General features: G+C 35.6%; 1 protein-coding gene across 2 annotated transcripts in view; it reads right to left on the reverse strand.

Moving 5' to 3' along the window:
• Nucleotides 1-322: 322 nt before the first annotated feature.
• The window catches only part of LOC114651555 (uncharacterized), an 89,557-nt gene continuing 70,605 nt past the window's right edge, over nucleotides 323-19,274 (reverse strand). For both annotated transcript variants that reach the window (XM_051927397.1, XM_028801361.2), the window contains exons 15-19: nucleotides 16,818-16,985; nucleotides 14,757-14,933; nucleotides 10,713-10,880; nucleotides 4,308-4,391; nucleotides 323-674 (exon numbers count right to left, since the gene is read on the reverse strand). In XM_051927397.1, the coding sequence (XP_051783357.1) occupies nucleotides 638-674; nucleotides 4,308-4,391; nucleotides 10,713-10,880; nucleotides 14,757-14,933; nucleotides 16,818-16,985 (634 nt within the window). In that variant the 3' untranslated portion in view covers nucleotides 323-637. The remainder of the gene's footprint in view (nucleotides 675-4,307; nucleotides 4,392-10,712; nucleotides 10,881-14,756; nucleotides 14,934-16,817; nucleotides 16,986-19,274) is intronic.

Here is a 19,274-nt window from a genome sequence, read left to right on the forward strand (position 1 = left end):
AGGCATATTTAGGAAACTTCTTTGCAATTTGAAATGAAAATGCTTCTCTCTGTTAACATTTTAGGTAAATAATGATACTTAATTGTAAAGCTCTTTACCCTAACTATAATTAACCACCAAATAATCAAATTACATACACATAGTGTATATTACAAATATGAAATTGCAAGAACACCATAAACAATAACTATAGTTTAAACATTTTATAAAGAATATACTCATTAACTAATTAAAGTGAAACAAGAGAAATAATTAAGTGATTGAAATGCATAATAAAATCAAGCACACCTGTAAAGAAATCTTAGATGTAACTAGTATAAAAAAAAAAGAATTACCAATTTTCTGTAAATATAAAATAAAGTAAATAAAAAAGTGCATCTTGGTTTGTCATTTTATGAAATTTAAAATTAAAAGTGTTCTTCCGTACTGAATTGATCTGCCATACTCTTTCATGTTGTCGTTCTCTGCTATAACTAGAACGAATACAAGTAATTTTAGTGTTGAAGTCGAAACACTAAATTATTTTTGGTTAATGTTATTTTTTAAGCATAGCCTTCATGCTACTGGAATGGTTAACTCAACAATGAAACATCCAGAGGTGGCGCTGGAATCCAAATATTGGAATCTCCTTTAAGCATCAATGCTTGCCATCTTTAGCTTCTGGCCGTGGACATCTGCTTGACAAGAGAAGAAATACAAAAAGTATGAAATAATACCATACTGTAAGTTAATGTCATAACTGAAACACTGAAATGGATAAAGATAAATAGTTGATGAGCAAAGGAAGTATTTGACAACACCTCTACAACAATTGTCATTCATCTGTCCAGAGGTTTCCTAAGGGCAAAAAGGAATCCCAACAACCAGAAACAATTTAAGTTTCATATTTCAGCAGACACATAGGAGTAGCACTACTACTACTAAATCTAATAATATATAACTAATAATATTAAAAATAATGAGAAGTAGTAAGAAAAAAACAAGTTATTGAGAAAAAAACTGTTAGAGAACAGGATTTGACTGGAATTCTTTAGCATTTCTTAGCCTTAAAAAGGGAGCAGAAATGATGGCCTCATTAAAACACCTTACTGCAAATGGTCCCATGTAAATGTGTACGAAAATATTCCCAAGTGCTAAAAATGAAGACCTCAGATATAATAAATGCTCAATAATGTTAAAACGTGTGAGCAAAATGATCAAGCAAGGAAAACAAATGCTCTGGAGGGCAAAAGCAAAAGTTGTAAAAAAAAAAAAAAAAGATGTCTTGACTGTTACAGTAAGTCTTTTTTAAAGGAAATATAGCTATCAAGACATCACTCACCAACAAACAAAAACACACACTCATACCAGATAAGGTGAAAAAGTAGAGCAATCACTGTAGTGGTGTCAAATTAGAAACCAATAGACCACATGACAAAATAATAATAATAATAATAATACATAATAATAATAATAATTTTTTTTTAATAGGTGCCTTTCTTAACCCTCAAGGTCACCTTACAATGAAATTAAACAACTTTAATAAAATAAAAACAAAGAACGATAAAATAAAAAAGCAATAAGGTACAGAGGTAGTAGCAAACATACAAAGATAACAGGCAGTAACAGCTTTAAATTCATAGTTCATATGCCAATTTGAAAAGATAAGTTTTGATAAAATGTGTTATTGAGTCAAGTTGACGGATATGAGAGGGAAGAGAATTCCAGAGTTGAGGAGCACAATGAGAGACGCTCGAGCTCCCATAGAACAGAGTTTGATGTGCGGTACAGAAAGTAGAGCTGCAGATGAGGATCTGAGTGAGCGAGAGGAGTGCAAGTCTGTAGGAGATCAGTGAGGTTGTGGAGAGCTTTAAATGTTAAGAGCGGTATTGTGTATTGTATTCTGTAGTTAACAAGGAGCCAGTGAAGTTGAGAGAGAATATGTGTAATATGTTCAGTGGATTTAGAACAGCAGGTTATTATCCTGGCAGCAGAATTTTGAAGAAGTTGTAAGCGATGGATACGTTTTTGTGGGATGTCAGATAGAATAGCATTACAGTAATCTATACGTGAGATGACTCGGGCATTAAACAATACTTCAGTACTGTGTTGCGTAAGAACAGGACAAAGTCTGGAAATGCTTCAGAGGTGGAAGAAGGCAGTCTGAGAAATGTTACTTATATGGGAAGATAAAGAGACAGTACTGTTTAGAATGACGCCTGGGCTCTTAACCTGGGAAGAGATGTTTGTGTTAATATTGTTAAATAAAATAGAAGACTGGTTAACCTTAGCACGAGTGGATTTAGAACCAATGAGGAGCACCTCAGTTTTATTGCTATTTAATCGGAGAAAATTGTGAGACATGCCATAAGAGTATCTGGAGGGAAAACAGAAGGGGATTTAATGGATACAAATAGCTGTGTGTTATCAGCATAGCAATGAAATTTAATGCCATGGTGCCGAAAGATATTACCTATTGGGAAAATATAAATGAGAAAAAGAAGTGGCCCTCAAACAGAACCCTTTGGACAAAGTGGTTCACTTAAGAAATATAGCAAAAACTTACATCCCTTATAACTTTGCAAGATGTTGAAAAATTAGTTCACGCTTTTGTTTTTAGTCGACTAGATTACTGTAACGCACTCCTCTCAGGACCACCCAAAAAAACACATCAATCGGTTGCAACTATTGCAGAATGCAGCTGCCAGAAACTTATCTAGGAAAAGAAAATCCGAGCACATCTCTCCATTTTTAAGGTCACTATACTGGTTACCTGTGCCATTCAGAATTGACTTTAAAATACTGCTTATGGTTTACAAAGCCTTAAATAATTTTGCTCCATCTTATATTTCGGAATGCCTTTCACCTTAAACTCCAAATCATAACCTTAGATCTTCAAATAAGTGTCTGCTTATTTTTCCAAGAACTAAACTTAAAATAAGAGGTGAGGCAGCCTTCTGCTGTTATGCACCTAAAATCTGGAACAGCTTACCAATAGAAATTTGCCAGGCTAATACAGTGGAGCACTTTAAAAAACTGCTAAAAACTCATTATTTTAATATGGCTTTCTCATAGCTTCATTTTAGTGTAACCCTGAAATTCTGTATATGCATTTAATTATCATTTTTATCATATATGCACAATTTGTACTATCCCCTACTTTCTCTGCTGCTCTTTTTCTGGTTTTCTGTGGTCGCGATCTGCACCACCATCACCTGATCAAAGCACCATACAGTCCCTACATTGAAAGATTGAAGGCCAGAGGTCCACATGACCATCATCATCTAATTTCTTCCACGTAAAGCCTGAAAACCATGAAGACTGATTGAGATCATTTATGTTAGGTAGAATGCCCAGTGGGGGCTGGGTGGTCTCGAAACTTCTGCAGATTGTTTTTTTTTTTTATCTCCAGCCCTCTAGAGTTTTGTTTTTTTTCTGTTGTCCTGGCCATCAGACCTTACTTTATTACTTTGTTACTTAGTATTTCCAAATCTTATTTTTATATTTTTCTTTTTTTTTCTTCATTTTGTAAAGCACTTTGAGCCACATCATTTGTATGAAAATGTGCTATATAAATAAATGAAGTTGTTGTTAAAACGCACAATAAAGAAACTATAAAAACACAGTATGTAAATAATCAGCAGCAAAGCATGACAATAATGCCCTAATTAAATAGTTTAAAGGTACTGAGGTTTAGGATGCCAGTAAAAAACTATTGTAGGTATCACCAAAGGGTAACAAGTTTGTTAGGCACAGTGGAAGCGCTAGCAGTAGGCTTACAGGAACACAGGGTTAAAAGAGTGATGAGGGTCTGGCATGGTGCTAGCCTTAGCCATTGTTCTTTTAGGGGTAAATCAGTTGTGATGGCCACCTAGCCTTTTTAAAAACATGCAACAATTTTCAGGGCCATTGTGTAGCATGTCTTACTGTACCCTCAAGTCTTTCATAATATATAATAACCAGGTTACCTGAGAAGTGAATATGTGTAAAAATTCACTGACAGGGAAAACAGACAGCCAATGCTTACAGAAGAAAGCTTGTAATAGTGGGCAGCCACCAAATGGCGTTTTACCTCAAATTGTGCTAACAGTAAACTGAACAACATATTTTGTGTCTGTTTTGTAATCCTCCCTTGTGTGCAATTAAAACATTTACATATGTGGAGATCTGAATCTATTTTTATCACTTCCAATAGGAAGTTTCAACATGAGCCGCTGTCATAACAATAGCTTGGTATTTTTCAAGATGATAGTACATGATGATGATGATGGTATATTGTCACTGGAACATTCACAGTAAGTTGCACTTAATATGAGCAGGGTACTCACTTTGGAGATTTCATTTCTTTGTAGGCAGACAAACTGGCACAGATGTTTCCTGTTGAAGCCGCAGTCAGACTGTCAGTCTTTATCCTTAAATGGAAGAAAAGAGCTTTCACATTAAGGTTGGTCTCTTACACCAAATTAATTAAAGCAAACTTACTGTATATTAAGCATTTGAGCTCGCATAAATGACCTAAAGTACCATGGCACATTTTATGACAAAGTACATAAATACACCCCAAATTAATTGTTACTGTAAGTAAATGGAGTGAGGGTCCATTATTAAAGGGTAATTTTTAGGGAATATTATGTTAGTCACTGGTAACTCCACATACTATTTGTCTTTAAGGAGGTGGAATACCAGATAATAATGAACAAAAGTTTAGAAAATAAGTATAAACATGAAATTCTGTGTGCATTCTGTTTCACACTGCCACAATTCAGAAGAGAACTTAATTCAGAAAAGTGCAACATCCTTCACAATAGGTTGGGTGAATGAGACTGACTACAGGGTGCTGCATGATGAATGTTACACCAGATTATCTAGAAACACAGGGTGATCTACCACAGCAGTGCAGTGACATGCAGCTTTACTTATTTATTGCACCTGATGACCCTGACACACTGGACTCTCTGATCCAATGTCTGTCTTGCATTTCTGAATTAATGAGTAATCATTCCTCAATCTAAATAAGAAGAAAACAAAAATCTTTGTTGTTGTTAAAAATGGAAATAGTGAGGGTAATCAAAATAAACCTGATACCTTAGCATTAAAAATAAAGGTGGAAATAAAAAATGTAGGTGTTATCATGGACTCTGACCTAAACATCAAATCACACTTTAACCATATTACTACAACTGTGATTTTACATTTAAGAAACATTGCAAAAAATGACATCTCTTATAATATTATTAGACACTTAACAGGATGACCTAAGAAAGACATTAATTGGTTGTTAAGTACAGTAGTTCAGAATGGAGCAGCAAGAAATTGAATCACATAAAGAAGACCTGAACACATTTCACCAGTCTTTTCATTGTTACATTTCTTACCTATGTCTTTTAGAATTGATATTAAAATACTACTAATGGTATATACAGCTTTAAATAATCTTGTTCCTTCCTGTATTTTGGAAGAACCCCCCACCCACCCCCCCTCATTCCTAGTCATAATCTTAAATCTTCAAATGGTGGTTTTCTTATTATTCCAACAGCTAAAAATAAGAGAAGTGGTGAGGTGGCATTTTGCGGATATGGTAAAAATCTGGAATACTTTACCAATAGAGATATGCAAGGTTAATACTGTAGAACATTTAAAAATACTTCTAAAAATCTATTTTTTATAATTTGTCTTTACCATAGCTGCTTATACTGTAGTTGCACTTCTAATAGATTAAATATGCATTGAAATATCATATACTACATGAATTTGCAGCCATTGTTAATTTCTACTTTTCTCTGCTTTCTTGTCCATTTTTTCAAAATGAATCCACCACCTGTTTAAAGCACTGCACTGCTACATGTGATGTTGAAGTAAAAGCAGATCCTTCAACTGTAAACAAGACACACAGCACAAATCTTACAGGATGATGCTTAAAAAACATTGCAAACTACTACAGTACTTTTATGTTAGGTAGAATACCCAGTTAGGGGTGGGAGATCTTTGGGCCTTGAACCACAACTGATTGCGCTTTTTTCATCTTGCCAACTGGAGTTTTTATTTTTCTGTCTTCCTTATCTGACGACAGCATTGGACTTGTCATTAAAGACTTAAAACTGCATCTACAAATAAAAACTAAATCTTTTCTATCACACCTGTCTGTATTATTTATTCTTACCTACTATTTTTTGTATGTTATTTATTCATTCTTATTCTTATCTATTTTGTTTTCAATTTTTTCTTTGACATCTTGTAAACTACTCTGAGCACAGGCAATTAAAAACAGGTTTAAGAACGACTTGTACTTAAGAATGGGCTGACATAAAGTCCATTACATCAAAAATTTGCAAATTGGTTTGCAATAACGAATGCACGCAATGCAGTAATTTGTGATACATATGAAAACACTGAGCAGCTTCTGGCTTCAGCAGTTCGTCAGCTCAATGGAGAAAGTCATTTCTATAACATTGTGTTAAGTGTGTAACTTAGTATTTGGCCTAAATGTTTCACTTATTTAAACTTATGACCATGCCACCAAAGTGTAAATCTGATGCAACAGCTGGCGATCTATCAAAAAAAAGGAAAACCGTCTTGTCTGAAAATAAAGTGGAAATAATAAAGCGATTGGAAAGAGGGGAAATGCCATCAGTCATTTGAAAAGTGTTTGGCCATAGCTGATCAACAATTGGAACAATTTTAGAGGATAAAGATTTTCTCGTTTTCTCATCAGCACAGTACCAAATGTGCTTACTTTTATTACTATTATTATTATCCATCCATTTATCCATTATCCAATCCGCTATATCCTAACTACAGGGTCACGGGGGTCTGCTGGAGCCAATCCCAGCCAACACAGGGCGCAAGGCAGGAAACAATCCCCAGGCAGGGCGCCAGCCCACCACAGATTACTATTATTATGTATTTCATTATTATATTTAAATTTTTTATTATATTTGGAAGTGTTTCTTAAGTATTTTATATGCAAAGAAAGGTAAAATATACTAAGAGAATTATTTGACTAATAAAAACTGTACATACCTAACCCGATTTACCTATAAATTCGATTTAAAAGCAGACTTAGGAACCAGTCTTATTTATAACCCAAGGACTGCCCTTATCTCAATAACAGAATTATGTTTTCCTTAACATTACTTGATGCACAAATATTTAAATGTTATTCTAACTTATTAGTTTGTCTTATAAAAGATTTTTATTGCTTATCTTAGCTTGCCTTTTATATTACTGAATAAACTAATTAGACTGAAATTGCTGGATTTCAAAATTCTAATAAAGGCAACATTTTGGTTGTAGTTGTGATAATTACATATTCTTATGATGAAAATTAAGCAACCTTTGACTCCATTGTTGGTTTTAAGTCATGGCACAGGTGAGTCACAACCAAATTCACTAGATTAAAACATAATAAAGCACACTTGGCTAAAGATCTTTATGCTGACAATACGTTTGCATGCTCTAAACAATCACACCTCAAACACATTCTTCCAAGCAACACAACACTTCCACTAAGTAAAAGTTAGCAAATAAGTTGAAAGAAGCCTGTTGAACTTCCAGAATCACCCATTAATATCTTAGGTTGAAAACACCCCAACTACTAACAATGACAACATCTAAGGCAACATGGGGAATGGGACCTCTAATTAAGAATCTCCAAAAATGAATAGAGATCAGTCATCAACAATTAAGCTAACAAATGTAAATTGCACATATCTAACTAAAATAAAACAATTTAAGGTATATATAGGACAAAGCCGAAACTGTGAACAATGTCATCAAGCACCTGCTTATCTAGGTCATATAGAGTAGTTAGTTAATGCAAAATATTTCAGTAAAATAGCTTTGCTAATTAATGAGATAGCTTTGGATTTGAGATTTGACCTTATAGTTCAAAACTCTCACAAAAAAATGTACTGTGATATTTTATATCCCATTACTCTCTTATCATCTCATTTTACTCACTACAAAAAATCCTTGCCTACTCTAAAATCTTTGCTTTAAATTTCACATTCATCGGCCACATCTCACTCCCAATTCACTAAACTATTCCCCACAAAGCTTTCAGAAGAAAGTTTAAAAATTTCAAGTGATCTAAACAGCAGAACTTCCCTACTTTCTCCAAAACTCTCCATGCTAATATCTAAATTTACGCTTACCACATCAGTATTCTGGACCCCTGTCACACACTTTTTACAAAGGCTGCACTCACCCTCTGCAGCATGCCCTTCACACTGCTACATCTTTTATGAACCCACTTCTGACAATCCACACAGCAGATAACTTTTCTCTCGACACCTCTACCACGCATGCTATGCTGCATGGTTATGCATCCATATCTCCTACCCCATTGCCTCTAACCATCACCTTAGTTTGTCCTGCATTTACCTTGAGGCATTTTTCTTCCAAAATACCTTTCCATCCTTTCTTTTCTCTAGTTATCACCTCAATCAAAAAGCAAAATATTCAGAATATATCCCTGGTGAAGCCCCACTTTCAACTCTAAACTTTCACTATATACTCATAATAATAATACATTGCATTTATATAGCGCTTTTCTCACTACTCAAAGCACTTAGCAATTGCAGGTTAAGGGCCTTGCTCAAGGGCCCAACAGAGCAGAGTCCCCTTTGGCATTTACAGGATTCGAACCGGCAACCTTCTGATTGCCAGTGCAGATCCCTAGCCTCAGAGCCACCACTCCTCCACCACTCATGTGTTTTCTAACCAACAATTACACTTTTTCAACCAATGCCATTACTGCAAACAGCAACCATTCATCTACAGTTAATTTTGTTAATTTCGGCTGCACTATCTTTCACAACACCCTGCTAAGTTAATTTTTCAGGTCTATCAATGTACTATGTAGCTCCTTTCTCTTTGTCTGGTGCTTCATCTGAATTCTATAAAAATGAGATCCATTGTTCCTATCCCTGACACGAAACCAAGCTCCACTTTTCCAACTTTCACCTGATCCATAATACTTTTTTTATTAGCACTTATCTCCTTCATTACCTGTCCAGGCATTTAATTTCTGGAGTGATCCACACTTTAATGTATCATCATTTTCATTCTTTACATATATATCTTTTAGAATTTTACCCTCACACACAATCATACAGCATAAGTCTGTCAACTATTCAGCTTTAAGACCTTCTATTGCCTTCAATATTTCCAACACCTCTCCAGCTGGATCTACTACTTTACATATCTTCATCTTCTCCAGTGCCTTTATAACCTTCTTTTTCAAAGGCATACACCTCTTTTCTCACAACAAAATTATTATGTTATCATTCACTAATTTTTCACATAATTCTTCCTTAATCCCTACATTCGTTTAAAGAAGTGATTTGTGTATTATTCACTAATGTAGTTAATAAACTTAAAAAAAATATATGTTCAAGCCATATTGGCCAAAATGTACTGGTTTAGTTAAAGGCCCACTACTGAATGAAATATAGCAGTGAGAACATTAGAAAAATATCTGACAACAGGCCATTCAGCCCAACAAACCTCACCAGTCCTATTCGCCTAATTTCCACAAAATAACAGCAAGTCAAGTTCTGAAAGTCCCTAAAGTACTACTCTCTACCACACTCCTTGTTAATTTAATCCATGTGTCTATGTTTCTGTGTGAAGAATTACTTTCTCACATTTTGCCAAAATAGCCCCTTACAAGTTTTGAGCTGTGGCAAATATTCATGAGCTCGTTTTAAAGTAACAGCCGGGATGCATGGTACCAATTCCTTTCATAATTTTAAACTAAAAAGTTTCAACTGCTTTAATCTTTCCTCATAACTCATACCCTGAAGTACTGGAATCAGTCTAGTCGTTCATCTATGGACTTGTTGTGATTCGTTCTGTAGTTGGGTGGCCTCAGTAATGACTTGTAGAGCTTATGCATAACCTCCCTTGTCTTTTATTCTACAAATCATATATAACTGCACACATTAGGGTGCTATATAATCAAACATTCTGTTAGCCATTTTAATGGTTTCTGAACACTGTCTGGAGTTTTATAGTGAGAAGTCCACTGCGACTCCTATATCCTTCTCCTTTTTACTTGTTACGTATATACTTTACATTTACTTACTTTAAATTTCATCTGCTACAAATCTATGCAAGCCTATGTGCTGTGTCCAAGTACCTCTGTAATGATTCAATGGATTCCAGATTATATGCCAGAACTCCTAGCTTGGTTGTCATCAGCAAACTTAACCAACTTGTTGTTTATATTCCTATCCAGATCATTTATACATATTAAAATTAACAGCAGCCCTAGCACTAAAGCCAGAGGGATATCAGTTAACATCTTTTCTAACAACAGTCCTAAACATACATGAATTTTTATTGATGTTAGCAAAATACAAACTTAGAAAAATAAGCACTGATGCTAGTTCATTAGTTCAATATGAACAGCAACCTTGTTATTGATTAAGGTGGATTACCATATAGGAGTGTCTGCGCTGCTTTATACAGGTTAAGCACTATTCAATTGATTTTATTTAATGTAAGTAAGCTTTTATCTTATACATATAGTAAATATTAAATATACAGTTATCTGTAATTATGATAGCATATTAGGAAGTATGCACTTCGGCATATCCTTGCTTATGTGGTGTATGCAATATTACAGTCAGATACTCCTTTAATATGAATCTGAAATATGAGGAATAATAAGCCTGTAGCTTGCAATACCAAAAAATTAGTGCGTGAGTGAGTGAGTGAAAGAGACTTACCTCAGACATTTTGGTATGTAATCTTGATTTTTCAACATGTCAATAAAGTCAATTATTGACTCTTCACCAAGCATTCCAGACAAATATATCTCTGTAGGTTTATATGTTGGTATTATCACTTTAGATATTCCCAAAAGAATATATTCAGAGATATCAGAGAGCAAAAGTCTTAAGAAAAAAACAAACAAAAAAGGTCAAATTTGCAAAGATCTCTACCACAATTTCATAGTAAATTAACTTTGTTTCTTTAGAAACCTCATGCCATCCATCTAATACAAATAGTTACATAACAAAAAATAATAAAGTGACCTTCAGTGAAAAGACTTTTTAAACATTAGAAATTCTTATTTATGTAAATGACTAAAATGGCTGCTAGAATGAAATTAGAGCCCAGTTATGCATCACCTATATGAAATAAGCAAGAAAAACAGCAAATCCTGAAAATGACAGTAACAAGACCAGAATATCAGCTACCTGATTTGGATGTTGACAGACCTGGATGATTATACATTACATACAGGAATTCTGAAAGATGAAGGTATTGACCTGGTATACAAGTTGAATGCCATGTTTAATTATATTGTGTTAAACCAAACTACTCAAGTGTTCTGTCTTGTTTACAAATAAAACCTCATACTGTACATTAATAAAACTAAGATGTAAAAGATAATTAATGTTTCTGGTTTTTCCAAAATAGATAGATTATTACCACAGCTCATCCATAAATTAAAAAATGTAACATGAGATTCTCAAACCCATTTAATTCAATTCAGGGCTGCAGGGATGGCCGGACTAACCCCAAGACCCCAATGTTTCCTATGAAGAAAATTTTTAAAAGTGTATTTTTTAATGTTTTACAAATGAACAAATGTATAGTCATATCTGTTTGTTATTACAGAACAAAGGATTTCTTCCAGTTTCACCTAATTGATGACATAGGTTTGAACGTATGAAAAGTTGAGAAGGTTCTAACTGTCCTAGTAACTAACTCTTCACAGTCTATAGGATGATTTGCTACTTTTTACTTTTTTTGCTACCTGTTTCGCACAATGGCTCAAGCACAATAAGAAATGGATTCAAATAAAAAATATATATGTTGAGTATATATTTATACGGGGCGGCACGGTGGCGCAGTGGGTAGCGCTGCTGCCTCGCAGTTGGGAGACCTGGGGACCTGGGTTCGCTTCCCGGGTCCGCCCTGCGTGGAGTTTGCATGTTCTCCCCGTGTCTGCGTGGGTTTCCTCCGGGCGCTCCGGTTTCCTCCCACAGTCCAAAGACATGCAGGTTAGGTGGATTGGCGATTCTAAATTGGCCCTAGTGTGTGCTTGGTGTGTGGGTGTGTTTGTGTGTGTCCTGCGGTGGGTTGGCACCCTGCCCGGGATTGTTTCCTGCCTTGTGCCCTGTGTTGGCTGGGATTGGCTCCAGCAGACCCCTGTGTTCGGATTCAGCGGGTTGGAAAATGGATGGATGGATATATTTATACTGAATTTTTTGCTGAGTGACTTTAAAAGAAATGCACAACCATACAAACAGGGCACTAGGCACACACCCCATTCACATGTGGTTAATATGGTGTGACTAATCAACCTAACCTTGCATGTCTTTAGGGATGTTAATAAATGTACTTAACAAATTGCTTGAGCAGGCCTATAATTTTCATCTACTCTGGAATAACTTGCAGCATTTCAATAATCTATAATGTATGTGGGGAAACCTAGAAACAACTATTAAAATATCCATAAGTGATGAAGTTCACTTTAGTATGGTTGGCACTTTTGAAGTTGCCAAATTTACTTTACTGCATTTTTATTCCAGAACTTCAGGAAATTTGAAACTTGGCTTGTGTCAAGTATATACAATACTACATTTGAATATATTGTATGAAAAAATGGAAAAAAAGTCTTAATTGGCATAAGCCATCCTAATTTGGGGTGTTTATAAGAAATGTAAAGGGTTACTCCATGAGGCATAAGTACATAACAAACAAGAGTAGCTGCTTCAAATATTTGAAATACTAAAATGTGTGCTTCAATATAAAGTCTAAATATTCTTGATTGTAATAGAAATGTGTCATTTTACATCCTCTCATAGAGGTGCACAAAGGGCTAGATCCTAAGTAAAGGATTAAAAATCTAAAAATGATCATATTCATAATAACTGGCCTTGGAATAGTCTAAAATTATACCCCACATGCTTTATGTTTGAGATGTGTTATTTTTAACCTTCTAGGAGTAACTCTAAGAAGACTAGGGCCACTGGTAAAGAAATATCAAAAATACTACAGTACACCACATTTGTGATCAGCAACCTTGAAATATCATTAGATGACACTTCACAATCCTTACTATCAATCCTCGTAGTTTTATCAAAAGGAGAAACATTAGCCATTCATATTCTATTAGGCTGTTAACCCCTGGGCTTGGTTGATGTGAAATGCACAACTTCAAGTCTGATCACTGCCAAACACACCTATTGATTTACTTTTCAATCATAGGGGTGTAATTTCCTGTGCAAGACATGGTTGAAAAATGTCCTAAAAATTAGGGTTTTTTGGGTCTAGAGGGACAAAAATAGAGGGGAACCCTAAAGAGATCAATTTCCTGCAAAACTAGACATCAAGACAAGTTGAATGGTATATCATATGTGGGATTTTTCTCATACCGGTGAGTACGGAGTTGAAGACAAAAAGAACTGAAGTGATTCTAAAGTGTTCAAAGTAAAGTAAAGTAATTTATATGACCAGAAAAAATTTGGTCTATTATGGTGCTGCCACAAATCACGCTGCTGGGATGTTGCAAGGCCCTGGGTAACTGATAGAAACAGGCCAGATATAGCACAAATTTAATGCAGCATACCTATTAATTTTCTTATAAATGTCATATTGGTTTTATATCTGGTCACACAGTGTTTTTCTGTGACCATACTATATTCATCACTATTGATTTTAGTGCTGTACAGTTGTATTAACTATTTTACATTTCCTTTAAACAATATTAATTGCATGAATTATACATTTGTCCTTTCCTTTACATTAAAATTACTTATAAAATGAAAATTTGTATATCTGTATCATACCATCTCCGGTTTCCTCCCACAGTCCAAAGACATGCAGGTTAGGTGGATTGGTGATTCTAAATTGGCCCTAGTGTGTGCTTGGTGTGTGGGTGTGTTTGTGTGTGTCCTGCGGTGGGTTGGCACCCTGCCCGGGATTGGTTCCTGCCTTGTGCCCTGTGTTGGCTGGGATTGGCTCCAGCAGACCCCCATGACCCTGTGTTTGGATTCAGCGGGTTGGACAATGGATTGATGGATGTATCATACCATATCACTCCACATACTATTAGACCATCATATAAAAATGAGCTATATTGGTTTTATGGTTGAAGATTTGTGGCATGTTTGCTGTGCATCTGTACGACACTTTCATTCAGGAAAATGGAGACAAGTTACATTATGATTTTTTAAGAAAAGATAATGCAGAGAAATTTTATATTGAAAAAGTGATACTTTATACATAGCGTGATGAATGAAATATAAGGATGATGTGAACTTAATACAATTTTGAATGTTTAAAAATATTCAGCCTAACTGATAAAAAAGTGATCTACAGTCATTATTTTTTATTTCATAAATGCATGTATTCTGAAGCTTTGTTGACTTGAATTGGTATGTGTGAACATTTCTACCTCACTTTATTTACTTATGCAACAGAACAGGTCCTTCAACCGATCTGAAAAAATATGATTTACTAACTAATTAAATAAAGGTTTTACAAATACCAAATTTGTTATATTTGTACCATGCCAATCATTTTTAAAGAAAAGTGTAGATTAGTGTTTTGGTTTGATAAAATATGCCACATGAAGCAACAGTATTTGTTTATAAAAGTTTCATTACAAGGAGAAATTTTGTATTGACAAATTTACTATTATAAATTCAATAAATGTAATGACAATGGTTTCTGTTACAGCAGAATATACCCAAGCTATGGAAAAATATCACTGTTGACTCAGCACGAATAATAACTTTTTCTTCATTCCTCCTTACCTTATTGAAGAACCATGATCCTCCTGTTTCAAAGAAATCCAGTTTTTCTTGTCAAAATCCTCCTCATCACCAAAACGGTGAAATAATTCCCAGCTCATAGTTTTCATTTCACTGTCTGAGGTCAGGAAAGTGCACATATTTTGCAGTGTTGCATTATTTAGAATCCTGCAGCCTATGCTAATGCAAGAGAACAATGGTGTTGTTAAAGCAAACAAAAAAAAATCTTGCAAAATGTCTCCTTATAATTTCACCTTGTAGTACATTCTGTAGAAATGATAGCTTCAGTCAGACATGAATGTAAGACTCTGATCTGTAATTATGTATTTTTAAAATGTTTTGATGAGTTTATATCAAAAGCAATATATACTGAATTGTGTTTGTTCTTTAACTTATTACATAGAGCATTGATGTCTACAAGCTGCATACAATTATAAGGTCCAGGCAATAAATTGAATGTTAAAGCAATGTACAGAAAAGAACAGGTGAACAGAAATAATATTGTCAACTTTATATAATGTTCACCTCCTGTATATTTTGTCCATGGGGGATCCTTTTACCGAGCTATGCAAATGTTTGGACTGACTAAGGAATGCTGTCACTCCTGGCTTGCTTTGCACATACGGCTTGAAATGGGCCAGTATGCTGTATCAGCAATTCATTGTTTCTGCTTTGGTGACTGGAGTATTGTGGCACATCACTATCTGACTTCCAAAAGGACACCCCAGTTCTTTGCCATACTGCATGTATTTTACCACTGAATCAAAAAAAAAAAAAAAAAATCAACCACCCACCAACCACACCTGGCTCTTTGAAATTTCTACACTGTATATAAGTGCACTCATTAATCCAATCTGGTTTGAACTTGCATGTATTTTATACCACATCACAAGGAGTAAGAAGAAGCTGAGAGAATCAGGAGCACTGTGTATACACAAAAGGGGGCCATTTGCTAATCATGGTTTCTGTCAGTTTCGTCTAACTTTCCTTCATACACTTCAAAGCTCTTTTTCCACGCAGCTCACCACCTTGTCTCTTTTTCCTGTGCAAGGCAGCTGCCCTTGTTCACTCAGTGCTGGCCACATTTCTTAGCACGATTAAAGTTATAGTTTGATTTGTGGACTGCTGAGCCAAAAACAAACAATGCAGTGGAAAAGCATAGCCTACTTGACACAGCATTATTTCAAAAAGTGTTTATTACTATAAGCACAAGTTGGCTAATTTTCTTTTTTGTACGTCACCAAATTTCAGTCACATCAGTCAAAGTTTTTGAGATTTTGAGGTACATAGTTTTCCAATTTGGGAAGTGGGGGGTTTACGCCTATATATTAATATGTATTGAAATATCCTTTCTTAGTAGATTCCTGTGTCCTTGATGTGCCATCCTGCTAAATTGCAGCTTTTTAATTAAACGGGAAATAGTGTTTTTGTTGATGAGTGAGTAAATGAATTTTGTATTATATACTGTCACACACATATGCATGAAGGACAGCTTAAAGGCTCATGTGATGGTAATTTCCCACTGGAGCACAGGACAGTGCTGTTTACTAGCTTCCTCCCTCTACAGACTATAATATATATATAATTTGTCAAGATCAAAAAAAAAAAAAACCAGCCTTCAGTTATCTGTATATCAATTACCAACTTATCCAAGGAACAAATTAATGTCGTCTACTAATATTTAGCTACTTCATTGCATAGCCGAAAGAATATTTGGGAACAGTAAACAACAAATGCTTACATCAAATTATTTCTGGCAAAGGGACAACAGTCAGTACTGAAGAAAGGGTACACTTAACTTTACCATATTACTTGATTTGTGCAAAATTTGAAACCAAAACCGCATTTCATTGATGTAAGTAACTTTAGGTGATCTACATCCATTAATAATACTAAAATTAGAGATTAGGGACTAGAGGGAGATTAGAGATTTTAATTATCATGCACACTGCAAGAGGATAAAATGCTGTAGGATAAAATGTGCAGAATTGTTAAAGGGAATGGACATCCTTACAGTACTTCATAAATACCAAGTCCAAAGACAGAAACATAACATGTACCAACCTTAGGTATTTTGGAACGTGGTTTTCATTCTTTAGAATTTGAAAAAAATCATTCAATGTCTTTTCACCAAGTGCTCCAGAAAGAATGATGTTTTGGGGTCTATATTTAATGATTTTGTTATGGCACTTGTCCATCACCTCAGGTGAATACATGCTAATGACTGATAAACTAAGGCAAAGAGAAAAAAAAGAGAAGAAATGGACAAGGTCATATTTTCCTTTTATTCAATTATACATTGAGTAATTTCCAAATTAGATTCAACTGCCTTAACTGAGAAAAGCAACAAAAATAATACTCAGACTTTTTCTTCTTCTTTCTTCGGGCTCTGCGGTTAGGGGTTACCACAGTAGATCGTGTTTTTCCATATCTTTTGTCCTCTGCATCTTGCTCTGTTACACCCATCACCTGCATGTCCACTCTCACCATATCCATAAACCTTCCCTTAGGCCTTCCTCTTTTCCTCTTGCATGGTAGCTTTATTCTTAGCATCCTTCTCCCAATATACTCAGCATCTCTCCTCTGCACATGTCCAAACCAACACAATCTCGCCTCTCTGACTTTGTCTCCCAATCGTCCAACCTGAGCTGACCCTCTAATGTACTCATTTCTAATCCTGTCCATCCTTGTCACACACAATGCAAATCTTAAAATCTTTAACACTGCCACCTCCAGCTCTGTCTCCTGCTTTACGGTCAGTGCCACCATCTCCAACTCATATAACAAAGCTGGTCTCACAACAGTCCTGTGTATACTCTCTTTCACTCTTGATGATACCCGCCTGTCACTAATTACTCCTGACAGTCTTCTCCACCCATTCCACCCTGCCTGCACTCTCTTCTTCACCTCTCTTCCACAATCCTTGTTACTCTGTAATGTGGACCCCAAACTCATCCACCTTCTCCAATACCCTGCATCCTCACCATTCCACTGAATTTCCTCTCATTCACATTTTTTCTGTCTAGTTCCTAATGACCTTCATTCCTCTTCTCTCAAGAGCATATCTCCACCTCTCCAGTGTCTTCTCAACCTGCTCCCTACTATCACTACTGATCACAATGTCATCAGCAAACATTATAGTCCAAAGGGACTCCTGTCTAATCTCATCTGTCAGCCTGTCCATCACCTTTGCAAATAAGAAAGTGCTCAGAGCTGATCCCTGATAATCCCACCTCCACATTGAATGCATCTGTCACTCCTACTGCAGACCTCACCACTGTCACATTTCCCTCATACATATCCTGTACAACTCTTACATACTTCTGTGCCACTCCTGACTTCCTCATACAATACCACAACTCCTCTCTAGTCACCCTGTCATATGCTTTCTCCAGGTCCACAAAGACACAATGCAATTCCTTCTATACTTCTCCATCAACACCCTCAGAGAAAACATTGCATCTGTGGTGCTCTTTCCTGGCATGAAACCCTACTATTGCTCACCAATAATCACCTCACTTCTTAACCTAGCTTCCACTACTCTTTCCCATAACTTCATGCTGTGGCGCATCAATTTTATCCCCCTGTAGTTACTATAGTTGTGCACATCCCCCTTATTCTTAAAAATCAGTACCCAGTATGCTTCTTCCCCACTCCTAAGGCATCCTCTCACTTTCCAAGATTGCATTAAACAATCTGTTGAGAACTTCCACTGCCAACTGTCCTAAACTCCTCCATGCTTCCACATAGGTATGTCATCTGGACCAATGGCCTTTCCATTCTTCATTCGCTTCATAGCTGTCCTTACTTCCTCCTTGCTAATCCATTGCACTTCCTGATTCACTATCAAATACTCAGACTGCTCAATCAAAAAAGCATCAGGTTTCATAATTGCAGGGACTGGAATTTGTGTACATTTTTTTAACTTTTTTTTTCATTTTTGGAATCTGTGAGATATTTGAATAATTTCTATTTTATTAGTACTAGTCATATTGTTCATGTTGTTATGCCGGTGATGATTATGAGACTTACTTGACATATTAGACTTGGAACATTGGCGCAAATCTGAATGAGCAGCCAATAATGGGAGTGCATAACCTGATAATATATAATTTAATCTATATTTTATTTTAATCCATTAATATAAGAGGGTGTGATAATAAAATGTATGGAGCATTGTGTTGCATTATTTTGCAAATTCACATCTGTTTTTCATTGGTTCTTCATGTTGTATGCTTATTATAACTTAAGTGTGCACATTCTTCCAGGAATCACAGGTGACCTAATGGACTGGCAACTGTGACAAGCTTTGTAAAACTATGTGTCATTATTATGATTTACTTTATGGTAAGACAGAATTTCTGACATAATTAAAATGTTAATGTTAGACTAAGAGTTTCAGAAACATCCATCCATCCATCCATTTTCCAACCCGCTGAATCTGAACACAGGGTCACGGGGGTCTGCTGGAGCCAATCCCAGCCAACACAGGGCACAAGGCAGGAATCAATCCCGGGCAGG

This window comes from Erpetoichthys calabaricus, chromosome 5 (genome assembly GCF_900747795.2).
Source record: "Erpetoichthys calabaricus chromosome 5, fErpCal1.3, whole genome shotgun sequence".
In the NCBI taxonomy this organism is placed as follows: domain Eukaryota; kingdom Metazoa; phylum Chordata; class Cladistia; order Polypteriformes; family Polypteridae; genus Erpetoichthys; species Erpetoichthys calabaricus.